Here is a 25,437-nt window from a genome sequence, read left to right as displayed (position 1 = left end):
GCTTCCTCTTTTGTGTTGATTGAGTCTGTGTGCCTGTGCCATGGTGATTGTTTGTCCGTGTGCACTCATGTGTGATTGTCTAAAACAGATAGTAGTAAAAGACAACATCATCCACTCAACCGTGCTTCAGTTGACAGATACAGCAATTAATTTGAACTTGTTACACTCATTTCCTTCTGTTGGCACTGAGCATTTTGTGTGTTGGCTTCACATTTTCTCACATTTAGATACATATGTTCCATAATTGAATTTTCTGTGTTACCAGTTAATCTTTGTAGAAAACTCTTCCATTTGAATGATGAGGTAGAAAAGAACTCCATGACCACACTTCACTCTTGTTCATACAGCTCCTCTGTTTCTCTTGGCTGTGTTACAACATCACTCACCAACCTCCCGCAACAACAGATCTGTTTCTCATTTCTTCCCTCGCTTTGGTACAGCATTCTGCAGTTGCTCAATCCATGATCTGCAGATCAGGCCAAGAACTGAGAACAGGGGCCTGTGCTTCGTACCGCGCTAAGTGAGTTAGCTGGATTAGATTGTTGACGATTTCGCGTGATCCTGGATCGTTCGGTTCCCCGAAGCCCATCCGGGACTTGCTGTCATAGCAACAGAGCCGTAAGCGTAAACCTGCTGGGGAGCAGGTTTACTTTATGTAAACAGGATTAGATCGTGGCCACGCAGGTATGCCCGCGTCATTCATACGAAAGCAACAGCGATATTCCACCACTGTTTCACCATAAATAAATAACATCAATGTAACTAAAGATAATGCAGCACTTGATCCTTTTATTGATTTCACACAGATACATACAGGTCATTCCCTAAAAAAGGGAAATGTACTATTAACATTCTATTACATGTATGTGATTATTACAGATGTAATTCATATTTCAGAGTAGCAATTGTAAATTACTTCGTGTAATCAAGATGAGAGACCACGGCTATAAAAGCGAAGGTGGATTTGGGAAGCCTGTCGCAGCCATGTCCTGTCCGTTTACGCGAGCAACCCATTGCGGAAGGTGCAAGATTGATAAGGAGAGTCCTCAGAATCCAGCGTATATTGCGGGACAGACAGGATCCTTTAGCTCAGCGTGACAGTGTGCTCATAGAGAGATATCGATTTTCCCGTGAGGGTATTATTTACTTAACCAACTTGTTGACGAGGGGGTGCAGGACCACCACCTGTCTTTTTTTTTGCTCTGCCCTTTTCTTGGTTGCTGTTATGAACAAACAAACAGAGTATTCCAGGGTCTCTTTCCAAGAGACGACAAGCAATATAAGTGATAAATATTACCATTCTGTAGAATATTCTTATATTTCACTTTTACTTGTTCCCATGTTCTAGTGGGTCCTGTTGTGGCTCTAATGTGAAAGGGGATATAATATAACATATTATAATATAATATAATGTAATATAATATTGGATAATATGGTGTGATATGATAAATCTACCCTACCGCCTACTGGTGTTGGCCAGAGGGGCCAATGGCGCAATATGGCAGCCTGGCTTCTGTCAGTCTGCCCCAGGGCAGCTGTGGCTACAACCGTAGCTGCCTCCACCAGTGTGTGAATGTGAGAGTGAATGAATAGTGGCATTGTAAAGCGCTTTGGGTACCTTGAAAAGCGCTATATAAATCCACTCCATTATTATTGTTATTATTAAATCACTTACGAGTTTGATTTGTCAGCAACTTTCTGCCAGCCCTCTCTCCTTGCTTTTGCAGCCTTTGCAGTGTTCCCTTGCGTTTTAATTAAACTCTGAAACTCCTGAAATCCCTCACTCAAGAGTTCTTGCTCTGCTGCCGAAAAATACCGAGCGCGCTCCTTCGCCATTTTCGCCAACCAATCAGCGGGTTGCCGATCACTGTTTCTGCTATCGATGCGTATCCCCTTTTACGGCACCCAGTGATCGCACATTACTTCATCCAGCTGTACTAATCGTCAACAGCAGGTGTGTTCGGGGAACCGGATTAGCGAGCTCACGGTTAGCACGATGATTTGATCTTGGATGTTTCATTTGATCTTGGATGTAGTAAGCGACGTACGAAGCACAGGGCCCAGGCCATTAACCCTTGTTCAGCCCCAAAAATGTCATGCAGTGTTTATCCAACTATTAGACAATTCATGTCACAAAATGGTGTGAAAAACATACATTTTAATCTTGTTGACATAAGGAACAAACTGCACAACCCGGTGCAGGACTGTCCACTGGGGAATGCCTCTGGCAATAAATCAGCTGAGGGGAATTTCCCCTTTCCCAAATGATACAGTTGGTCTGGACCAAACCGCATCAGTCCTGTCTTCATGGATTCATCTGTGAGAGTCTATATGAGTGCATAACAAGGCTGCTAATAAATGTTCAATCCAATTCTATACCAAGAAAACACAATAACTAACAGTCACAGAATTTTCAGTAAGTGTCACTTAAAGCAATGATGCTTTACTTTGTGTTACTGACATCCTTCTCTCACAGAGTTTGAATAACAATATCAAAGCGGAGGTTATAGCTGTGAACTCAGACAGACAGATTTACAGTTTTTCTTGATCGAGTTGACCGTCGGCCTGAACAGAGGCACTCGTGGTCAGACTGACACATCCTGCTTCAATCACATCTGTGTAAACTGTTTTGCAAAAGGCTGTGCAGAATTTGTCGCTCCAATAAGGAAAGGTTAACACATTTCCAGGAGGTGTCCTCTGCTCTGCTGATAGTCGTGATGAAAACTGAGTGATTTCTTTAAGCAGGTCAAGAAAAACTGTCACATGAAGAGGGGGATGTTTTAATTCCCTGTGCAGGTGAATCACAGGTACATGTGTCTGGTACAGCTTTTTTTTTTAATAGAGATTGAAAATGTGACGTCATTCAGGGGTAAAACCGCAAAGGATTCTGGGAACTCGTGGCAAGAGGTACTAGCGCACGCAGGCTTTCAATTGAAATCAGTCACACAGCGATAAAAAGAAACACAAAAAATGGCAAGAAGCTGTTGTATTATTAACTGCAATAGCCGGTCGCATGACAGCCACGGGAAGCCGACGGGTAAAGAGATCGGTTGTTATCGGATTACGTCATTGAAGAGAAATTGTTCGAGCCATGTTTCCGATGTAACAAAGAGGCGACAGGATTGCAGCCATTCAAAGACCAATTATAACGTCCCAGAACACTCCAGCTCACAGGTTAGTCTGCTCCAAGCATTTACACAAAGGTCAGTCTGCTGTTGTAGTTAATGCGTCATTTTTCTTAACATAATTAGTGATATAGGTTACAAGCAAGTCTGGCGCTGAACAGAAATTGTGGCGCTATGCTCCTTTATTTATTGTGCATAAATAGTGAATTGTCCTGACACAATATTGCGTTTCGCTTCTGTTATTATGGTACATTGACAAAAACATATACTTTTATTCACAGGATAAAACAGGTTTTTTGTATCACTAATTGCCCAGTACGATTACAGCATACAGTCTTATTGTCACTGCTACATTTCTGTGATGCTACCAGAAATTATTTCCACTACTAATTAATTACCGTTGAGCTCAAAGGTCCTATTAATAAACGGTTAACGAATGTGTATTTATGAAGACGATTTGTGAGACTGGTAAACTTATGATACGTACGATGGTCTTTCGTTCTACACGGTGCATTTCAAGGTCCTGCACCCATCCGTCGGTAAACTGTACCTGTGCTTGTTGCAGTGACCTGAAGTTTCTAAACTTCATGAGTGTATGCACTCACTCCAAGAACCGTATGATTATAAATATGAGCGTGGTGAAGTTGGGCAGCACGCTAACGTCTTTTGTCCCTCTGTGTGCTCGTGAGGGTCTGACCCTTTCACTCCTTTGATTTTTTCCTCGTATCTTTTCTTTGACTTTTCATCAAGTCTGTCTTTGTACGGACCGGCATTGTTCTCCTTCGTTTTGTACAGAACCTTTTTGGGGGGCAAAGAAAAAGCAAGAATTTATTGGAACCGAAGAATGAACGTTTTGCGGTGCTGCAAATGCTTGCATTTAATGCAGGTACTTGGATTGTTTTGCCACGAGTTCCCGGCATGCAATGCGTGAAAGTCACGTGGTCTGCGAATCTCTATCCGGTTGTTCAGTCTGACGTCACTAGCCGTGTCTGGGCCTAAACTCCGCTGCAGGTCCATATATCAAACGATCACTGTGGCATTACTGAGAGTTAAAAACTGTCTAAAGTCTTTCATCTTTAATAAAATGATCAGTTCTGCTCTACCAGGTGTAACAATTGAGTTTAACATCCAGGCATCCATGAAAACGGAATTTATGACATTTAACGGAGTTAGAAGTTAGCAGGGAGTTAGCTCGCTAGCTTCTATCTAAATACAATATAGCATGTCCTGACTGCGGGGTTTTGGAAACAAATTCAAACGTACAGCTCTGCTATCACTTCCAGCATAAATGAAGACAGGAAACTAAACAGCAGTGACGTTTGTAGGGTTACTGAAGTTGAGCTAGCTGGTATATAATGATGTGCTACGTGACCGCTAGCGACACAGCTATGTTAGCATAATATAAACAAGCTAACTTTTTTTCCACTCGATAAAAGTTAACGTGAGTGTTCTCGGTGGTCAGGAACAAATGTACCCTAACCCCTAACCCTGGGCTGTAGTTACATCCTAAGGTTTTAAAAACTGAGCTTAAATAAATGATTAGTGGTAATAAAAGCCGAGGGAGGTCAACGGTGATCACTGACTGTTTTAGGAGCTTTTTGAGATCAAATAGAAGAAAATACAAAACATTAAACATGTTAATAACACAAAAGCCATATTAAACTCAGACTACTTTAGGCCCGGAAGTAGGATTCGTCGCGTCATCACTAAACAACCGGATAGCACCAAGTATGAAGAATGGCTAAGAAATGAAGCTGGAAAGCATGTGCAGCAGCTTCGAGTCAGCATAGATATGGAAATGTACTAAGAGAGTGATGAATAAAGACAACGAGAGAGAGGCAAACACAGGACAATTAGGTAATTATCAAATTCAAAGAATTGATGAGGAGGAAGTGAGCACAGCTGTGAGGAGGATGAAAAGTGGAAAGGCAGTTGTTCCAGACAAAGGTTGGACCTTTATTTCAGGTCCAACCTTTGAGAGTGTTGATGACATGAGATGCGAGGATGGGAAGCAGGTGGAAAGGGACCTGGAGAGGTGGAGATATGCTCGGGAAAGAAGAGGAATGACAGCCAGCACATGTGAGACAGAATACATGTGTGTGAATGGGAGGGAAGGAGTAGATAGTGAAGATGGATGAGTCTAAATACCTTGGGTCAACCATCCAAAGTAATGGAGAGCGCACAAGAGAGGTGAAGAAGAGGGAGCGGGGAGGATGGAGTGCGTGGAGATGAGTGTCAGGGCGGATTTGTGACTGTGGAATAGCAGAATGAAAGGGAAGGTTTACGACATGGACCTGCTGTGATGTTTTGCTGTGATGGTTTGGAGACCGTGGCACGGACAGAAAGACAGGAGAGCTGAAGATTTTGTAAGAGTGTCACTGGGAGTGAGCAGGATGGACAAGACAGTTCAGAATGTCAGAGGGGCGGCTCAGGTTTAACACTTTGGAAACACAGTCAAACAGGCAAGACGGAGGCGGTGTGGACATGTGGAGAGAGGGGATAGTGGATAAAAGATACTAAAGATGGAGCTGCCAGGCAGGAGGAAAAGAGGTCAGAGGAGGTTCATGGATGTAGTGAAGGAGGACACGTTGTGGGTTGGTGTGACAGAAGAGGAAGCTAGGGACAGCAGGAGATGGAGCTGATGATCCACTGTGATGCCCCCTTAAAGGAAACTGGTGTAAACAGAAGAAGACAAACAAGTATGAAGTATGATGGTGGAAATGTGCTGGTGTAGGGCTGCTTTGCTGCTTGGGGATGGAGCACCTTTTGATCACTGATTTAATTAGAACACAAGGTGCTTTACATTGTAAGGTCGACCCTACAATAATACATGCAGAGAAGAACCCAACAATCATATGACCCCCTATGAGCAGCACTTTGGCGACAGTGGGGAGGAAAAACTCCCTTTTAACAGAAGAAACCTCCGGTTCAGGGAGGGGCGGGGCCATCTGCTGTGATTGGTTGGGGAGAGAGAAGGAAGACAGGATAAAGACATGCTGTGGAAGAGAGACAGAGACAATGATTCAATGCGGGTGTATAAACACACAGTGAGTGAAGAAGAAACACCCAGTGCATCAACAGCAGTAATCCAGTAATGCACAAATGGGACGGTACATCACAGTTACTTTAATTAAACAACTTCTTCACACTTAAATAACATGACTTATTTTTTCCCATGTTGTAAATGGTTTATATAAAGTCTTGTGCTGTTATGTGGCTGAGTTTGTGTGGAGTCGACGAGCCTGTATTTAGACCCAAGTGCACAGACTGTTAAATAAATCTGCCACCGTTACTGTAAAATGCACATGGACACACATGCACACACACAAACACGCACACACGCAATGAAGAGGGGCTGGGCTCGGTGCAGTGGCCATTTGTGCGCCTTTTATTGTTAAGCACCACAGACGTGTCTGTACATGGCAGACTGTCACAGTGTTCTGTTTGTTCTGAGAAGAAAGTGTGGCCTGTCTGACCTATAGAGGTAAATCTATCAGCTTCAGAGAGGAAGCTGTGCAGCATACTGTCAGGATACCTTCAGCCTCGTGACAGGGGTTAAGCAGAGGACCGACATGTCTGGACCCAAGGTCTCCATCCTCTGTCGGTGTGAGTGATAGGAACTCAGACAGACAGATTTACAGTTTTTCTTGATCGAGTTTACCGTCGGCCTGAACAGAGGCACTCGTGGTCAGACTGACACATCCTGCTTCAATCACATCTGTGTAAACTGTTTTGCAAAAGGCTGTGCAGAATTTGTCGCTCCAATAAGGAAAGGTTAACACATTTCCAGGAGGTGTCCTCTGCTCTGCTGATAGTCGTGATGAAAACTGAGTGATTTCTTTAAGCAGGTCAAGAAAAACTGTCACATGAAGAGGGGGATGTTTTAATTCCCTGTGCAGGTGAATCACAGGTACATGTGTCTGGTACAGCTTTTTTTTTTAATAGAGATTGAAAATGTGACGTCATTCAGGGGTAAAACCGCAAAGGATTCTGGGAACTCGTGGCAAGAGGTACTAGCGCACGCAGGCTTTCAATTGAAATCAGTCACACAGCGATAAAAAGAAACACAAAAATGTCAAGAAGCTGTTGTATTATTAACTGCAATAGCCGGTCGCATGACAGCCACGGGAAGCCGACGGGTAAAGAGATCGGTTGTTATCGGATTACGTCATTGAAGAGAAATTGTTCGAGCCATGTTTCCGAAGTAACAAAGAGGCGACTGGATTGCAGCCATTCAAAGACCAATTATAACGTCCCAGAACACTCCAGCTCACAGGTTAGTCTGCTCCAAGCATTTCCACAAAGGCAAGTCTTCTGTTGTAGTTAATGCGTCATTTTCATAACATAATTGGTGATATAGGTTACAAGCAAGTCTGGCGCTGAACAGAAATTGTGGCGCTATGCTCCTTTGTTTATTGTGCATAAATAGTGAATTGTCCTGACACAATATTGCGTTTCGCTTCTGTTATTATGGTACATTGACAAAAACATATACTTTTATTCACAGGATAAAACAGGTTTTTTGTATCACTAATTGCCCAGTACGATTACAGCATACAGTCTTATTGTCACTGCTACATTTCTGTGATGCTACCAGAAATTATTTCCACTACTAATTAATTACCGTTGAGCTCAAAGGTCCTATTAATAAACGGTTAACGAATGTGTATTTATGAAGACGATTTGTGAGACTGGTAAACTTATGATACGTACGATGGTCTTTCGTTCTACACGGTGCATTTCAAGGTCCTGCACCCATCCGTCAGTAAACTGTACCTGTGCTTGTTGCAGTGACCTGAAGTTTCTAAACTTCATGAGTGTATGCACTCACTCCAAGAACCGTATGATTATAAATATGAGCGTGGTGAAGTTGGGCAGCACGCTAACGTCTTTTGTCCCTCTGTGTGCTCGTGAGGGTCTGACCCTTTCACTCCTTTGATTTTTTCCTCGTATCTTTTCTTTGACTTTTCATCAAGTCTGTCTTTGTACGGACCGGCATTGTTCTCCTTCGTTTTGTACAGAACCTTTTTGGGGGGCAAAGAAAAAGCAAGAATTTATTGGAACCGAAGAATGAACGTTTTGCGGTGCTGCAAATGCTTGCATTTGATGCAGGTACTTGGATTGTTTTGCCACGAGTTCCCGGCATGCAATGCGTGAAAGTCACGTGGTCTGCGAATCTCTATCCGGTTGTTCAGTCTGACGTCACTAGCCGTGTCTGGGTCTAAACTCCGCTGCAGGTCCATATATCAAACGATCACTGTGGCATTACTGAGAGTTAAAAACTGTCTAAAGTCTTTCATCTTTAATAAAATGATCAGTTCTGCTCTACCAGGTGTAACAATTGAGTTTAACATCCAGGCATCCATGAAAACGGAATTTATGACATTTAACGGAGTTAGAAGTTAGCAGGGAGTTAGCTCGCTAGCTTCTATCTAAATACAATATAGCATGTCCTGACTGTGGGGTTTTGGAAACAAATTCAAACGTACAGCTCTGCTATCACTTCCAGCATAAATGAAGACAGAAAACTAAACAGCAGTGACGCTTGTAGGGTTACTGAAGTTGAGCTAGCTGGTATATAATGATGTGCTACGTGACCGCTAGCGACACAGCTATGTTAGCATAATATAAACAAGCTAACTTTTTTTCCACTCGATAAAAGTTAACGTGAGTGTTCTCGGTGGTCAGGAACAAATGTACCCTAACCCCTAACCCTGGGCTGTAGTTACATCCTAAGGTTTTAAAAACTGAGCTTAAATAAATGATTAGTGGTAATAAAAGCCGAGGGAGGTCAACGGTGATCACTGACTGTTTTAGGAGCTTTTTGAGATCAAATAGAAGAAAATACAAAACATTAAACATGTTAATAACACAAAAGCCATATTAAACTCAGACTACTTTAGGCCCGGAAGTAGGATTCGTCGCGTCATCACTAAACAACCGGATAGCACCAAGTATGAAGAATGGCTAAGAAATGAAGCTGGAAAGCATGTGCAGCAGCTTCGAGTCAGCATAGATATGGAAATGTACTAAGAGAGTGATGAATAAAGACAACGAGAGAGAGGCAAACACAGGACAATTAGGTAATTATCAAATTCAAAGAATTGATGAGGAGGAAGTGAGCACAGCTGTGAGGAGGATGAAAAGTGGAAAGGCAGTTGTTCCAGACAAAGGTTGGACCTTTATTTCAGGTCCAACCTTTGAGAGTGTTGATGACATGAGATGCGAGGATGGGAAGCAGGTGGAAAGGGACCTGGAGAGGTGGAGATATGCTCGGGAAAGAAGAGGAATGACAGCCAGCACATGTGAGACAGAATACATGTGTGTGAATGGGAGGGAAGGAGTAGATAGTGAAGATGGATGAGTCTAAATACCTTGGGTCAACCATCCAAAGTAATGGAGAGCGCACAAGAGAGGTGAAGAAGAGGGAGCGGGGAGGATGGAGTGCGTGGAGATGAGTGTCAGGGCGGATTTGTGACTGTGGAATAGCAGAATGAAAGGGAAGGTTTACGACATGGACCTGCTGTGATGTTTTGCTGTGATGGTTTGGAGACCGTGGCACGGACAGAAAGACAGGAGAGCTGAAGATTTTGTAAGAGTGTCACTGGGAGTGAGCAGGATGGACAAGACAGTTCAGAATGTCAGAGGGGCGGCTCAGGTTTAACACTTTGGAAACACAGTCAAACAGGCAAGACGGAGGCGGTGTGGACATGTGGAGAGAGGGGATAGTGGATAAAAGATACTAAAGATGGAGCTGCCAGGCAGGAGGAAAAGAGGTCAGAGGAGGTTCATGGATGTAGTGAAGGAGGACACGTTGTGGGTTGGTGTGACAGAAGAGGAAGCTAGGGACAGCAGGAGATGGAGCTGATGATCCACTGTGATGCCCCCTTAAAGGAAACTGGTGTAAACAGAAGAAGACAAACAAGTATGAAGTATGATGGTGGAAATGTGCTGGTGTAGGGCTGCTTTGCTGCTTGGGGATGGAGCACCTTTTGATCACTGATTTAATTAGAACACAAGGTGCTTTACATTGTAAGGTCGACCCTACAATAATACATGCAGAGAAGAACCCAACAATCATATGACCCCCTATGAGCAGCACTTTGGCGACAGTGGGGAGGAAAAACTCCCTTTTAACAGAAGAAACCTCCGGTTCAGGGAGGGGCGGGGCCATCTGCTGTGATTGGTTGGGGAGAGAGAAGGAAGACAGGATAAAGACATGCTGTGGAAGAGAGACAGAGACAATGATTCAATGCGGGTGTATAAACACACAGTGAGTGAAGAAGAAACACCCAGTGCATCAACAGCAGTAATCCAGTAATGCACAAATGGGACGGTACATCACAGTTACTTTAATTAAACAACTTCTTCACACTTAAATAACATGACTTATTTTTTCCCATGTTGTAAATGGTTTATATAAAGTCTTGTGCTGTTATGTGGCTGAGTTTGTGTGGAGTCGACGAGCCTGTATTTAGACCCAAGTGCACAGACTGTTAAATAAATCTGCCACCGTTACTGTAAAATGCACATGGACACACATGCACACACACAAACACGCACACACGCAATGAAGAGGGGCTGGGCTCGGTGCAGTGGCCATTTGTGCGCCTTTTATTGTTAAGCACCACAGACGTGTCTGTACATGGCAGACTGTCACAGTGTTCTGTTTGTTCTGAGAAGAAAGTGTGGCCTGTCTGACCTATAGAGGTAAATCTATCAGCTTCAGAGAGGAAGCTGTGCAGCATACTGTCAGGATACCTTCAGCCTCGTGACAGGGGTTAAGCAGAGGACCGACATGTCTGGACCCAAGGTCTCCATCCTCTGTCGGTGTGAGTGATAGGAACCAAAACTCTGGGCTCAAGGTTAAAAAAATGTGCCGGTAACTGGAGGGAAATTCTGAGAAGAGAGAAAGACTTCCCTTTATCAGGGTCCTCAGTGATCAGTGTGGAGGAAAAGAAAAAGAAACAGGGACAAACATGAAAGTGTCCTTTTGCCATGGCAGACTTTGAATGGTCACAGAAATTTCTCATTGTGAAATTTTGGTAAAGGAGGAAGTGCTTGTACCCCCCCGCCCCCGATTATGCCCTGTTCTTGGCGTGGAGACAAATTCCACATAGCACAATCTGTTGACCTCTATTTGCTTTCTTAACTGGATAATCACAAATGAGGCTTGATACAGCCTTACTAATTTGGGGGATTTCTGCTAATCTGCAGAATTTCATAACTGAAACCAAGTAATTCCAACTAAATCCATTTTTGAATGATGTCCATGCACCACAACGGGCTCAGCGTGCTGACGTCTGAAGACAGGGAGGCAGTTTATGTTCAGCTGAGCTACGAGCTGCTTGTTGAAGCGAACTTTTAGTTACTTAGTTGTGAAGCCCAGCTAAGTAAACGGACTCACCATGTTTGCAGTGCAACAGAGGATATGCAGGCATAACAGAAACATCCAGCTGGGTCCGGTTCATCTTCTGCCACAGTATTAGGGTGGGGAAGGGGATGATAAGACTCAACATGTTATAACGAGAAACCTGCACACATGAGAACTTGAAGCTCAGTATGGCACAATGTCTTGGCGCAGCATCAACATCACAGTCTGTGGGAATGAGCCTTTTCATTTGAACTGACTTAGCTGTGACTTAGCTGTGCACCAGCTAAGATCTTAATAAGTGCTCTATGCAGTGCATGCTAGCAGCCTTTATATTTGGAATGAGGGGTTTTAAATCTGCAGCCACACAGTAACAAATGAATGGAGTGTGCTCAGCACTGTTAGTTTGTATGGAGGCCGCCTGCTCTTTATTCTGGTTTTAAATTTGTACATGTCCTCCTTTTAACCTGTTAACCTAGCATCATGATCAGTGTAGCTGCTGTACAGTGTGTTACGATGCACAAATGACCGTGGTGTCATTGTTTTATGGTCACGCTTACCTTTGGAGCACATTTCTGCAATACCGGTGATTTTGTAGCTCGGGGCGGCAATGACTGATGCCATTGTCTGCACTTGTGCTGATTAGAGTTTATACGAATGCGACTTTGCTGTTAGGCTGGATTTTTTCTCATGCTTATACTTGCAAGAATCTGCCAGTTCCAGACATTGAATGTTCCCAGAAAGCATTTACTCTGTCAGTGTGTCTCTGTTGAGGATGGAGCCTTCAGGCTTATCAGTAAAGTACGGCACTCAGCCAAAAAATGTTAATGAAATAATTTGAGCTGCATGTGAAACACAGAGTAATGATTTAAGAACCGTTAGAGTTCTTTTTGTTTTGTCAAATTAATTATAAGAATTATAAGGTGATGCACATGTTTTATGATGAAATGCCCATTTTTGTTTGTGTTTTTCACACAGGTTTTATTGTATTGTTACACAGTTACTGTAAGCTGCACATTGATGGTTATCATAGCATATAACCATGTAATAAAGCTTTGACTGCTCCCTTACAGACAGGGGCTCAGCATAGCTGGTAGCACCACATGTTTATTTGGTTTTATTTTACTTCTTGATGCAACAATGTGATTCATATCAGGAACAAACCCAGCGTAACCTTGATCCACTGGTCTGCTGGGATATCGCCAGTTTCCATCCAAGGAGCTGACATGTGCGTTATTATTTTAGTTTGTTAAACTGGGCTCGATCCAGGTGACAGCGAGCCAACGTGATGCTACCTGTGTGCGTCAGCAGCAGTCTGTACTCAGTTTAAATATGACATGGATCAGTTCGTAAAGGCTGAGAGAGGTGGACAGAGAGGGAGAGAGCAGGAGAGGAACAGGTGAGAGGGGACGTGTGGTCACAAAAGTTCTTCTTCACAAAGTGTCATTCACGGATGCTCAGCCTGCTTTCCAGCAGCACACTTTCAGCCGACCGACCCAAGGGGGACACCATCATTGCATTTGTCTGTGTTTGACACGAGGAAGCCCTGCACTGCAGCCCAAACAGATCACGTCATAACAGACCTGTTGATTTCTTCCAAACCAAAAGCACCAGTTTAACAACCTTAGCAGCAAACATTTTGAGCTATTATTTTACTGGACAGTTCAACATCAGGTCAAATTGAAGTGCATGCAGCCCGTGACCTTAGACACTCGTGGACATTCACTGAGAATATTGGTTGTAAAGGCTTATATCAGCTGATGCTGACACTCAAAAGGCTTAAAGAGAATACGTCTGAGAGGTTCACTTTCCGTGTGTCTTTAGTGTCTCAGTGTCGGCTTACAGTCATGGCACCTGAGCGCATCTGCTTCCTCCGTTCATGAACTGTGTGAACCCATCGTGTGCATCATGTGGCTGATTTAAAGCAACTTGAAAAGGAAATGAGGTTGTGTGTATCTGTTCATTGCTGTGTGTCTGACCTCCTTAGCACAGCCATCAGCCGTGGGCAGGTCCAGGCCATACCAAGGTGTGCGAGTCAGGGATCCTGTCAAAGAGCTGCTGAGGAGGAAGAGGAGCCTGGAACTTCACAGCACCAAGACACTGCCTCCTACTGGGGTGAGGACGCCATGACAGATAAGCAAAGAACACTTGTTGATGTTTGAAGCACAAGCTGCCACATTTATAACGAGCAGGGTTCAAAAAAAGCAGTCTTCAAGTAAAATCTGAAACGAATGAAAATGTCTGTGTGCGTAAATAAAAAAAAAAAAATATATATATTTATTTATTTATTTTTTTTTTATTATTTACGTCTGTTCTTGATTATATGTTTATTTTGGATTATTTGTGTTTATATAGGTTGTTTAATAAAAAGAGAATAACAAAAAAAAAAAAAAAAGAAAATGTCTGTGTGCATTTACCTGCAAGGTAAGTCATTTCCTGTAAATCAATGTGTGGTTTAAAAAAAGCAAAACCAACAAAACCCTGCAGATTGTTCCTTAAAGCTGTACTTGGACTGTGTGTTTTCAGGGTAGGTTTACTTTGCTAAACAGTGTTTCCAAAGAAGCCCTCACGGCATCGTTAGTCACTAAACAAATACACAGGAGACTCCCACAGTGGGGAGCAGCGACTGCTCTGCATTATGTGCTGACACTTTGAAACCGGCGCTTTGTGAGACGTTTGGGAGAGACTCAGTTAAAAATGTGTAAGAAAATAAATAAAAGTAAAATAGAGCGGTGCTCTGCTTTGGTTTCATGTTGAAGAACATTTTGCAAGGTTTCAACAACAGTTTCCATGAACCCCCCCCAAAAATCCCCCCACCCCTCTTTGACGTAGAGCTGCCCTCTAATCACATGACCTGATAGCCTCCTGATGATTTATCACTTTCAGTCTTTAGGCCAGTATTCTTTTCTCGTGAATCACTGATCTCTCTGCAGGGATCACAACCTCACAGAACAGCAACATGCAGAGACTGTTTGATTGGGAGTGACTGTTCTGCACCTCAGGAGACTGCACATGAGATCTGCAGGAATCGAAAGCAAAATGTCCTGTGAGGATGTGTTCGGTCGGGATACAGGCTCAGAAAGCAGCGGGGGATTTTATCCTTATATAATCCAGGTGTTTTTCCATGGCGGTTACAGCAGAGCTGCAGGGCTGGGCACACAGCCCTATGCAAAGTAACGTGCAGCCTTGCCAAAGAGACCTCCCACTTTCTATTTATTATCCCTACAAGAAGAGAAGAGGCCAGAAGCAGCGGTGTGCACAAACATACACATGTACGGACACTCCCCGTGACTAGCATGTGATATTCCAACATCTTTTATTGGCACGGCACTACAGTTGATTATTTTAAATGCAATGAGTTAGTGCTGCTAGCAGCAAAGATAAAATTCTGTCCACTTCTTCCACTATTTGCCTGCCTGGCAGGACTACGTGGGTATTTCCAGGATTCTGGTTCAAAGGGACGACAGTTGTGTTTGTGCAAATCTCAAACCAAACCACATTACTATGAGGTGGCAGTTATTCCACACTCACTGAGTCTGCTTTCAGATGTTGTCACTGCAGCTTTCCACAGTAAAAATCCTCCGAACGTGTTGCCTTTGGAGCTAAGAAGCGTGTTGTGAAAGCACGCTGTCATCATCTCTGGACTGAATTCCCAGTTTATTCAATCAACCTGATAAATCACAGCTACGCTGCGAACAGAAACCTGAGCACCAACGATGAGGAAATACATAAAAGCTAATACCTGAATAATTCATTTTGAATTCCAGAAGTTAACTATACGACACATGCACATTGGTCTTTCCTCTTTTTGTGGATATTTTGTCCGTTTTTCTTTGAGGAAAGATTACAGACTTCACAAAAAGTGGATTTTGCCACACTGTCCACTCTCTGCCTCGTCTCTGTGTTTGTGCAAACCCAAATGTCCGTCTCACAGATTGAGTCTAAAACCCGTCTGTTTGGTATCGACCGGTCGGGCTGTACATGTGCCTGTAGCAAGAAGAGACACTGCGATACGCAAACACAAAAGACCGAATGGGAGGCAACAGCGGCAGCACTGACAGCGTGTGTCAGTGTTTGTACTGCATCCTGCTGCCTGCAGTCAGCGGGCAGGGCGTGTTCAAGGCAGCAGGGAGGTGCTGCCAGGTGGCTGACGGGCTGCAGGAGAGGAGCTGATGGTTCGACAGCTCTGACAGGAGGAGCTACAACAATCGCACAGTTAAACCCCACTGTGGTCACTTTCTGAGGACGCTTTGTGTTCACAAAGTAAAGGACCTGATCACCTGCACTGGGTTTGACTGAGGCTGAGGAATGAGTCGGCTTTAACAGCATCCATAAAAGTTACACCTGGACATGCCGACTGGGTGTGTTCCACTTCACCATGAATGCGCTTTAAGAAGCAGCCATAACGTTCTGCTTGAACGATAATCTGAACCTCTTACACAAAGTGTGGCGGCACCATCCTCTACCTCCAACTTCATTTAGTTCAATCTTTCAGTGTCTGAATGTATTTCACATTAGCTGCAGGAACTTTCCAAAGGGTGAAACTGGATTCAGTCGGTCGGTCACAGATCCATTAAAATCAACTTGATGATTTTTTAAATGACTCATGCAGTTTATACTGTGCAGAAATCCCGAGCCACCCTTTACATTTTGCTTCCAGAGTTTCTGCTCATTTGGACATTGGTTTCTTTTTCATTCGCTGTCAGTCCGGCTGTGAATCATTCGAGCATTAAAAAGGAGGCTAACTGAAGGGATGCAAAAACACACCCTTTGTTATCGTTTCTTGGTCAAAAGTACCAACGATAACACACTCTGACAGAGGTAAAATAAAACAAAAGTGACTCCAAAAGAGCCAGACTGTGAAATACTGTATCCTCAAAAAACTGTGAAATCTGGGGAAGACGAGGAGTGGCACCCCTAAAAACAAAGAAAACAGCAAATGATCAGTACAAGAAACAGGAACACATCCAACAATGACCTGACCCTGGACCTGAGGAGTGTAACTGGCCCTTCAGCTGATCTAGCTCCTGAAGCCTGGACAGAAATGGTGTCAGTCAGTCACAGTGATAAATCCAAACGTAATGTTTTGGTTTGAGTTATTTTCAGTATGTACGGAGGAGGCCAGGAAAGAGCCCGACTAAGTGTCTGCAGCTCTCTGTGAAGCACGGTGGAGGCTCTGTCGTGGTTTGGGGCCGCGCTGCTGGTGACCTTTCAAAACTGATAAAAGTACCGTGAGATTTTGATCCACCACGAAACAGAAAGGAGTCTGATTGGCCACATCTTCATTTATCAGCATAGCTATGATCCTAAAGACATGATGTCAGTGCGTTAAAGCGCACACACAATGGAAACCCTCCAATGAGTGTGTGTGTGTGGAGAAATACAATGACAAAGCAATGAATAGCACAGGTTCAGAATGGGTTCAGTGGTTCTTCAGCGATCCTCTGTATCATTGTCTCTTTCTTTTATTTGCTATCTTTACAGCTCACTTCTTCTCAGGAGAGGACCTGCCTGCTCTGGCCTCAGAAGAACATAGATCCTAGATCTGCTCCCACACGTGCCTGAGATATGTCATTTACAGCAGAAGCAGCTGTTGGCAGAACAAGCTGGAATTTGCTCAGTTAGCATGAAAAACATTTGTCATACATGTAGGCTTTGTGATCGTCCAGTAATGGTTTTATTTTTTTGCCACTTTAATAAATAAGGTTAATCATGAACTCACATTTATCCCCCAGATTATACAAGACTGGAAAAACCCCTCATAAGTTATTTATTGGGGAGAAAAATCCAGTATGATATATCCAGTATGCCAGCATTGGTAAATAGAGACCCTGATGACTGTCCCACCTCAGCTTTGTCTTACCTTCCAAGGAAATGTTAAAAGCAACTGTACCGTGAATGAAAGAACATTTCCCAGTCAGACCAGTCAAGATGTGTCACTGCACAATAACAAACGCTGGGTGCTGCACAACAGTACCAGTGCTCTGTGTTTTCACCGACCCACCAACAGCATTTATAGAGCCTGGCCTTTGAGGTTTAGATGAACGGTCTGTTTTAATACTATCATGGAGGCTCACAGGGGTCGTCTGATCATCGGGATATTCTCTGTATTACTGTAGGTCGAGGCATGTGGCACTATATAAATAAAGCTGAACTGGACCGATGTACTTCCATGCCCAGTAGTATCAAATTCACAGCTTTCGCTTTAATGAACGGATCCAGAAAAACAAGTTCAAAAAACACTTTTCAAGAGTGAATTCTCAGATAGCTGCTCACACCTGAGTGTCACAGGTCCAGGTGTGGCTGCTGCATGTTTACATATCAACATCGCCGCGTTGCTGTGATTAAGGTTCTGCTGCAGTTATTGACCTGTTAAGCTCATTGATGATATCTGTGTTTTTCAGGACATGGTCTCACACAACAACCAGCTGTCATTTACACAAGGTAGAAGCCTCACCTGTGAACTACATGTTCCACGTAAAGCTGTTTCCGCGTGTCTAATGCCGAATCTGCTTCTTGTTCTCCAGGTATCTTTGGCTGTGATGTTGCCAGCGGATCCCCAGCCGAAGCGCCGACCACAGCTGCTGATGGAGGGCTGCAGTGTGCGGGGTGGAAAGCGACCAGTCCTGGGCTGCAGGCCGCCGCCATGTCCTGGTCGACGCCTGACTACAACCAGCAGGACCCCTCAGCTCAGACTCTGACCTACCCAGCCACTCCGACACTTACTATGCAAACTCTGTGTCCCAGCTACACCATGCTGACCTACACACACACACCACTGCTGACAAACTTTGGGGTGAGTGAAAAAGGACTATGCAAATATGTTCTACAGACTGCACGGGGGAATAAAATGATCACAAATCGGCACAAAAGGATAAAAACAATCAGTTCTCGCTCTATCAGTCAAATGTGATTTAACAGATAGAGCCATTGCAACAGTACAAGCATGGATTCAGGCTATTATTTCACTTTAAAGTAAGGTTGTGTATAAGTATGTGCAAGTATAAATATGTATATGTAAAAGTACATGTACCAAATCTGAAACTCTAGGCATTAAGGGGCTGCTTCACCTTTGAGACCCGATGGTACTGTATCCCACAGAGTCACGGCTGGGACGGGAACGATCTAAAGTTTTCTTTAAAACTCATTTATGTCAAAATAATGCAACATGTTTAACAGCGCCACAGGATCCTGTTATCGTATGTTCTGTCTTTAGTGAACTAAGTCATCTTATTGTGCTGGTAGTCTCAGCGTCTGTAATCAAAGGTAGCTCGTACAGGGCTCGTCTTTCTCTACAGGTGCAGACAAGTGTTTGTGATGCAGTGTGATGCTTCCCACCATAAAAGCCTGTTATCACTGCATGCATGCTCTCTGTGTTAACTGCCAACAGCTGCTGTGCTTGTCTTTAAATTCTTACATTTCAAACCTGCTGCAAGTGGGTAATAAATACAGAGATAAGACTGGGGTAGAGGATTAACTGGAACTCTTTAAACCCGCCGAGGACCTTTGTACACCGTGGGATTAACATGGGATTTAGATTTCTGCCTGTTCAGCATGAACGATTTCTCCTTTATATTTGCAGCTCTTTTTTCACTGCAGTTTTTGAATTTATCCAGAGAATAACTGTCACTGACTCAGTTTAGGGATTTACATACACGTCACTCATCATGACGATGAGTTGATGTGCAAAGTGGAAAAATATGTTTGTCTCTGAAAAAATAAATAAATGGAAACACATCACAACAAAGAGAATCCAGGAAGGAAGAACATGGTGGCTGTCTCCACATTAAAACACTGGGACATGACCACGAGGCTAATTAACACCAAACATGTAGGTTCACCGTAGAAAGATTCACCGCAGCAGTCTAAATCAGCACAAGCTGTACCCGGTCTGTGTCCACCGGGTTCACTAGGGCCCTCTTTTCTTGTGTACCTAATTATATCTGATTACAATATTCCTGTGAGCTGAACAATAAATGCTGACTGCAGTGACACTGCGTCTACCTTCCAAACCCTCCACAAAATCTTGATTAAAACATAAAAAAATCAATGATTGAGCGCCTAAAGTGAGGCTCGTGGCATCAGCAGACGTCCGTTTTATGCATGCGTTTGACTTTTTGCAAGGTTAAATGTCTTTGCCATCATCATAAATATTTAATGATTGCTGTTGTTTCAGACCATACCAGTGGCACCAGCCCCAGCCTCCCTGCCTCAAGTGGAGCTCCAAGACTCAGGGTTGACCTATCTTCCTTGGGCCCAGCCACTCACCACTATATCGACCATGCCTAATCACGGGGTGCAGTTTGCCCCGGGTTCTGGAGCGCTGCCTGGGTCGCCTCTGGTACACATGCCGCTGTCCATGTCGTTGACCGCCATGATCCCACAGCTGGAGCCCCAGGGTATGGACCCTCAGCCCGAGATCCTGGAGATCCCCGAGCATTCAGAGCAGCAAGCTCAAGGTCAGTCTCTGAACGAAGACCCGGAGGTTGAGGCGGAATCACCAAACCTACTGGACAAACTTCTCGAGGATCACAAAGAACATGGTGAGGAGGAGGACAAAGACTCGTACAGAAGCTCCCTCTTCATACCCAATGTCTGAAGAACATTTTTTTAAATATGAAATCAGTATTTTTACCTTTACATTTCATTTTTTTCCCTCTGGGGCAAGTGCCTATTGGCCTTTTTGTGTAACTTGATTACCACAGATTCTGTATATTATTAAGCCTTTGAGGTCTAACCTATCTAACTTACCCAAACCAAGTGTTTTCTGTGATTTGTAAGCAAAACTTGAAATAGTTTCTCTTAGTTATCGTGTTTTTTTTGGTGTCCCTGTTGCAAAGACTTGTAAGAAAAACAATGAAAATCCAGAAAGCGATTATTCTGAAAGTATACAGTAGAGTCAGGGTTCAGGTACGTGTTACCACACATTATGACCCAGACTTCACAGAACTATTAATTTCTTGGATAATTGGGAATCACACGTCTATAATTATCCATGCTGGCTCATACTTAATAATAATAACAATAATAATAATAATAATAATAATACATTTTATTTATAGGCGCCTTTCAGACCCTCAAGGTCACCTTACAAAAACACGTGAGCAATAGCAGCATATATTAAACATGGCAAAATCAAATTTAGATAGATATAAAATAAATAAATAGATATAAAAACTGAGCAAGGTAAAGACTCTTCTGGATTATTATGACCTGAGTTTTATTTTTGTAACTGCTCCTGACTTCCTGTTATTACATTTTCATTATGTTCATTTGATTTATTAGAAATTAGTTTAGTGTGCAGCAATAAACAGAACCGAAAGACAAATCATTTCTTGCATAGAGACTAGCGTAATTCTAGTAGTCTGTTACCTACAGTGCAAAGGTCTTAAGCAAAGGCTTCATATCTTTATATCGTCAATGGGAAATGGGCACGGCGCATTACATACATGTAAACACAGTATATTTGTACAATGAGCTTAGAAGTCCATATTTGGTATGACCACAGAGCCTTACCTGAAATCACAGGCAAGTTTCATGTGACTTTTAAAAGCCTCCTTCAAGTTTTTCTTTGGATGTTGGACGCAGTGTTTTGCAGCTTGTAGTGAAAACCATTGCAACATTGTTCAAGATGAACTTTAAAAAGTTACAATTCTGTCTCCTTAGATGCAAAATCTAAATAACGAAGGAGTAGCTCAAGACGTTTGCACTGAAATGCTATAAAATCCATGTTTGTCTGTGTTTGAGAAACAGCCAAAGCACACTGTGATTCAATTTCATATGTATAAAAGTCAGTCTTAAACAGATGCCATCTAGTGTTGTGTATGCAGAATGCAGTTCAGCATTATGTCACAGCTGAACAACCTTCTTGTTTTATATAAAGGGACCCTGTTGTTCTCAAATCCAGCTCATTTCCGATTTGTGGACTTTGCTAGATTTGCTTTGCATGAACAATTTTGGATTTTTGGACACATGTCTGAAATGTGACAGCACAGAAGTTCAAGGCAGAAACATCTGGAACCACTGATCGAGGTTTTGGTGTGCTTTTGTCTTAACCTGTGTAAATGCTTCTGCTTGTAGGTAAACAATGAGCAAAGGTTTCAAATAAATGGAATGCAATAGAAAACATTTCTCTCTGGAAAATGAAACCATTGAAGTGTCAAAAGCTGCAGTTCAGCCTCCTGAAGCTGGCTGCAGCAGTCAGTGTGTATCGACTGGTCCCGGTGTTACAGTGTCCACCTAAACAAGATGAATGATCACCCCTCTCTGATTTTTCACATCATATCAACTTCACAATAAACCTACTTATCTGGACTCTGTTAAGTCTTAAAGTTACTGCTGCTGCTGCTTTGAGTTACAGGTGAACTGGACTGTGTCTGTGCTCCAGACAAACAATATGTCTTGCTGTGGGGTACACACCTTCCAGTACTCAATTCTGTTTTATTTCCATGTGACTTTGAATTTTTATTAGTAAAAAAAGCTTAAAAACAATCAAAAAGTCAAAGTACAAATACTTTGATGTTGTTCAGTACCTCAGCATTTTAATGCAAACACTATTTGATGTCCAGTAGAAATTGCAATAGTGTAATAGTCTTTGACTTTGCTAGTCTCTCCTAGAGTTACTCCAAACTAGACTGTAAATTACAAAGTTACATTTTATTAATCGAAACAATCAGATTTCTTCCCCTGTTGGCCAACATGCAGGATTAAGCCACGTGCACCTTGACAAATGATAGTTTGAACTCATGACCAGTAGTATTATTAACAACAGCGTTATAGTTTTTATTTGTATAGCACATTTAATTAGATTAGGTAGATCTGAGTGTCATCGACATATGAATGGAAACAAGTGTTATATTTACTGAAAATTAGACCTAGAGGCAGCAGACACAGAGAATAAAATTGGCCCCAGTAAAGATCCCTGAGGAACGCCACAAGTAAGGGGAGCTGAGGAAGCGGATCTCCAAAGCTCACGGAAAAGGTCCTGTCAGACAGCTATTAACCTGTGTTGATATTAAATTAGTGATTAATTAACTATTAACCACTCGAATGATAAACCCTTGATCCCGTAATGCTCCAGTCATGAGATCCAGATGCTGTGGTCAGTGAGTCAGTGGCTCAACTTTTAAAAGTGCAGTTTTGGTGCTGTGAAGAGCTTTAAAACCAGACTGAAACCTGAAGAACATCCAGCCCATTTACAAAAGATTGCAGCTGAACAAATACGATCTTTTCCAAAATTTTCGATTGGAAGGGAAGCTTTGAAATAGGCCTGAAATTTGAGAGGACAGAGGAATTGAGACGAGGTTTTTTAAGTACAGGCTGTACAACAGCATGTTTAAAACAGGCTGTACAACAGCTGAACTAAGGCTGCTGTTAAAGATCCTTAATAGGGATGGGTATCGTTTAGGTTTTATCCGATACCGGTGCCAAATCGGTACTTTTGAAACGGTGCCGGTGCTCAAACGGTGCTCAAACCGGTGCTTAAAGAATGGAGAACACAAAATTGGTCCAAAAACCTCTCATGTTCAGCTGGTTTTTTGTAAAAAGATAACAATGTTAGCCTTTTCTGCAGCTATAGGGCATATATGGTATCACTCTTGGCTGGAAGCAGTCAGAATCAGAATCAGAATCAGAATCAGAAAGGGTTTTATTGCCAAATGTTGAGCAGGTTTACAACATTAGGAAATTGCTGCGGTGCTTCAGTGCAAACATACTGTCATAAAAATATAAAAATAAGAATAAGAATTAAAAGTGCTAAGTGGATAGATATATACATGATATATACATGAGTGCAGGTGGTGATCAGTGCCAAACATAGAATGATGCCGTGAACACAGCGTAGGGTCATGTGTTAGTGGTGGGAACAGTCATATGGTTATTGTTCATGTGTCCGACAGCAGAGGGGAAGAAACTGTTCTTATGGCGAGAGGTTCTGGTGCGAATGGACCGGAGCCTCCTGCCTGAGGGGAGCAGGTCAAACAGACTGTGTCCAGGGTGAGAAGGGTCAGCTGAGATCCGAGCTGCACGCCCCAGTGTCCTGGAGGTGTACAGGTCCTGCAGAGATGGGAGTCTGCAGCCAATCACCTTCTCAGCAGAGCGCACAACACGCTGCAGTCTCTGTTTGTCCCTGATAGTGGCTCCAGCGTACCACACGGTGATGGAGGAGGTGAGGATGGACTCGATGATTGCAGTGTAGAACTGCATCATCGTCCGTGTTGGCAGGTTGAATTTCTTCAGCTGCCTCAGGAAGTACATCCTCTGCTGGGCTTTCTTAATGACGGAAGTGATGGTGGGCTCCCACTTCAGGTCCTGGGTGATGGTGGTACCCAGGAAGCGGAACGAGTCCACAGAGGTGATGGGGGTGTCAGTCAGGATGATGGGGGGAGTGGAGCTGTGTGCTTCCTGAAGTCCACAATAATCTCCACTGTCTTCTGGGCATTCAGCACCAGGTTGTTGTGGCTGCACCAGGACACCAGACGTTCAACCTCCCTCCTGTAGGCAGACTCATCCCCGTCCGAGATGAGTCCGATAACGGTGGTGTCATCTGCAAACTTGATTAGCTTGACAGACTGGTGGGTGGAGGTGCAGCAGTTGGTGTACAGGGAGAAGAGCAGAGGAGAAAGAACACAGCCCTGAGGGGAGCCGGTGCTGATGGTCCGGGAGTCCGAGACATTCTTTCCCAGCCTCACGTGCTGCTTCCTGTCCGTCAGGAAGTCAGTGATCCACCGGCAGATGGGATCAGGCACATTCATCTGGGAAAGCTTGCCTCGGAGATGGTCTGGAAGGATGGTGTTGAAGGCAGAGCTGAAGTCCACAAACAGGATCCTGGCGTAGGTTCCTGGGGAGTCCAGATGCTGCAGGATGAAGTGTAGGGCCATGTTGATGGCGTCATCTACAGACCTGTTGGCTCTGTATGCAAACTGCAGGGGGTCCAGGAGGGGGGCCGTGAGGGTCCTGAGATGGGAGAGAACTAGGCGCTCAAATGACTTCATGACCACAGATGTCAGAGCCACGGGTCTGTAGTCATTTAGTCCAGTGATCCTAGGTTTCTTGGGGACAGGGATTATGGTGGAGGACTTGAAGCAGGCAGGCACATGACATGCCTGCAGTGAGGAGTTGAAAATGCCAGAAAACACTGGGGCCAGCTCGTTTGCACAGTGTCTGAGGGTGGCAGGAGACACACCGTCTGGGCCGGGAGCTTTCCGAGCATTCAGACTCTTAAACTGCTTCCTCACATCTGTTTGAATATGAAGAGTTGTGGTGGGAGGAGGTGGTGTGAAATCCTCTTTTGTGTGGGGTGAGGAGGGGGGTGTTGTAGGTGAACAGTTTGAAGGTGGTGATGGCTCTATGGAGGGGGGAGAGGTGGGGGAATGAGTGTCCAAAGTGTCTCTATTGTTGGGGTCGTTGGAGGTGTGAAGGCTGCCTGATGGCTCGTCTAAACGACAGTAGAAGTCGTTAAGGGTGTTGGCCAAGAGCAAGTCATCAGTGGAGTGGGGGGTTTTAGGCTTGTAGTTTGTGATATTCCTAAAACCTTTCCACACAGAGGCCGAGTCATTCTCTGAGATCTGCTGCTGCATCTTCTCAGAGTGCTGATGTTTAGCAATGTCCACTTCTTTAGTGAACCTGTACTTGGCCTCTCTGTAGCAGTCCCTGTCTCCGCTTCTGAACGCCTTTCTCTTTTCCAGCCACAGCTTTTTGAGTTTAGGAGTAAACCAGGGTTTGTCATTGTTATAACTCACCCTGGTGCGTGATGGCACAATGCTGTCCTCACAGAAGTGGATATAGGAGGTGACAGTGTCCGTAAACTCGTCCAAGCTGTTAGAAGCAGCCTTCAATGTGTCCCAGTCTGTGGTCTCCAAACACGTGCGAAGCTCCTCCACAGCCTCGTTGCTCCACAGTTTTTTGGTCCTCACGACAGGTTTGGAGAGCTTCAGCCTCTGT

General features: G+C 43.7%; 1 protein-coding gene across 1 annotated transcript in view; it reads left to right on the top strand.

Annotated features, from left to right (window-relative positions):
- Positions 1-20,095, top strand: part of pou2af1 (POU class 2 homeobox associating factor 1) — a gene marked incomplete at both ends in the record, with an annotated part of 20,794 nt that extends 699 nt beyond the window's left edge. Inside the window, 4 exons of the mRNA XM_080889662.1 lie at positions 13,484-13,611; positions 17,901-17,940; positions 18,024-18,292; positions 19,673-20,095. Coding sequence (XP_080745788.1) covers positions 13,484-13,611; positions 17,901-17,940; positions 18,024-18,292; positions 19,673-20,095 — 860 coding nt within the window. The remainder of the gene's footprint in view (positions 1-13,483; positions 13,612-17,900; positions 17,941-18,023; positions 18,293-19,672) is intronic.
- Positions 20,096-25,437: the final 5,342 nt, after the last annotated feature.

This window comes from Rhamphochromis sp. 'chilingali' (genome assembly GCF_963969265.1).
Source record: "Rhamphochromis sp. 'chilingali' genome assembly, chromosome: 8".
NCBI lineage: Eukaryota > Metazoa > Chordata > Actinopteri > Cichliformes > Cichlidae > Rhamphochromis > Rhamphochromis sp. 'chilingali'.
Note: the sequence above shows the minus strand (reverse complement) of the source record. Positions and strands in the feature narration are given on the sequence as shown.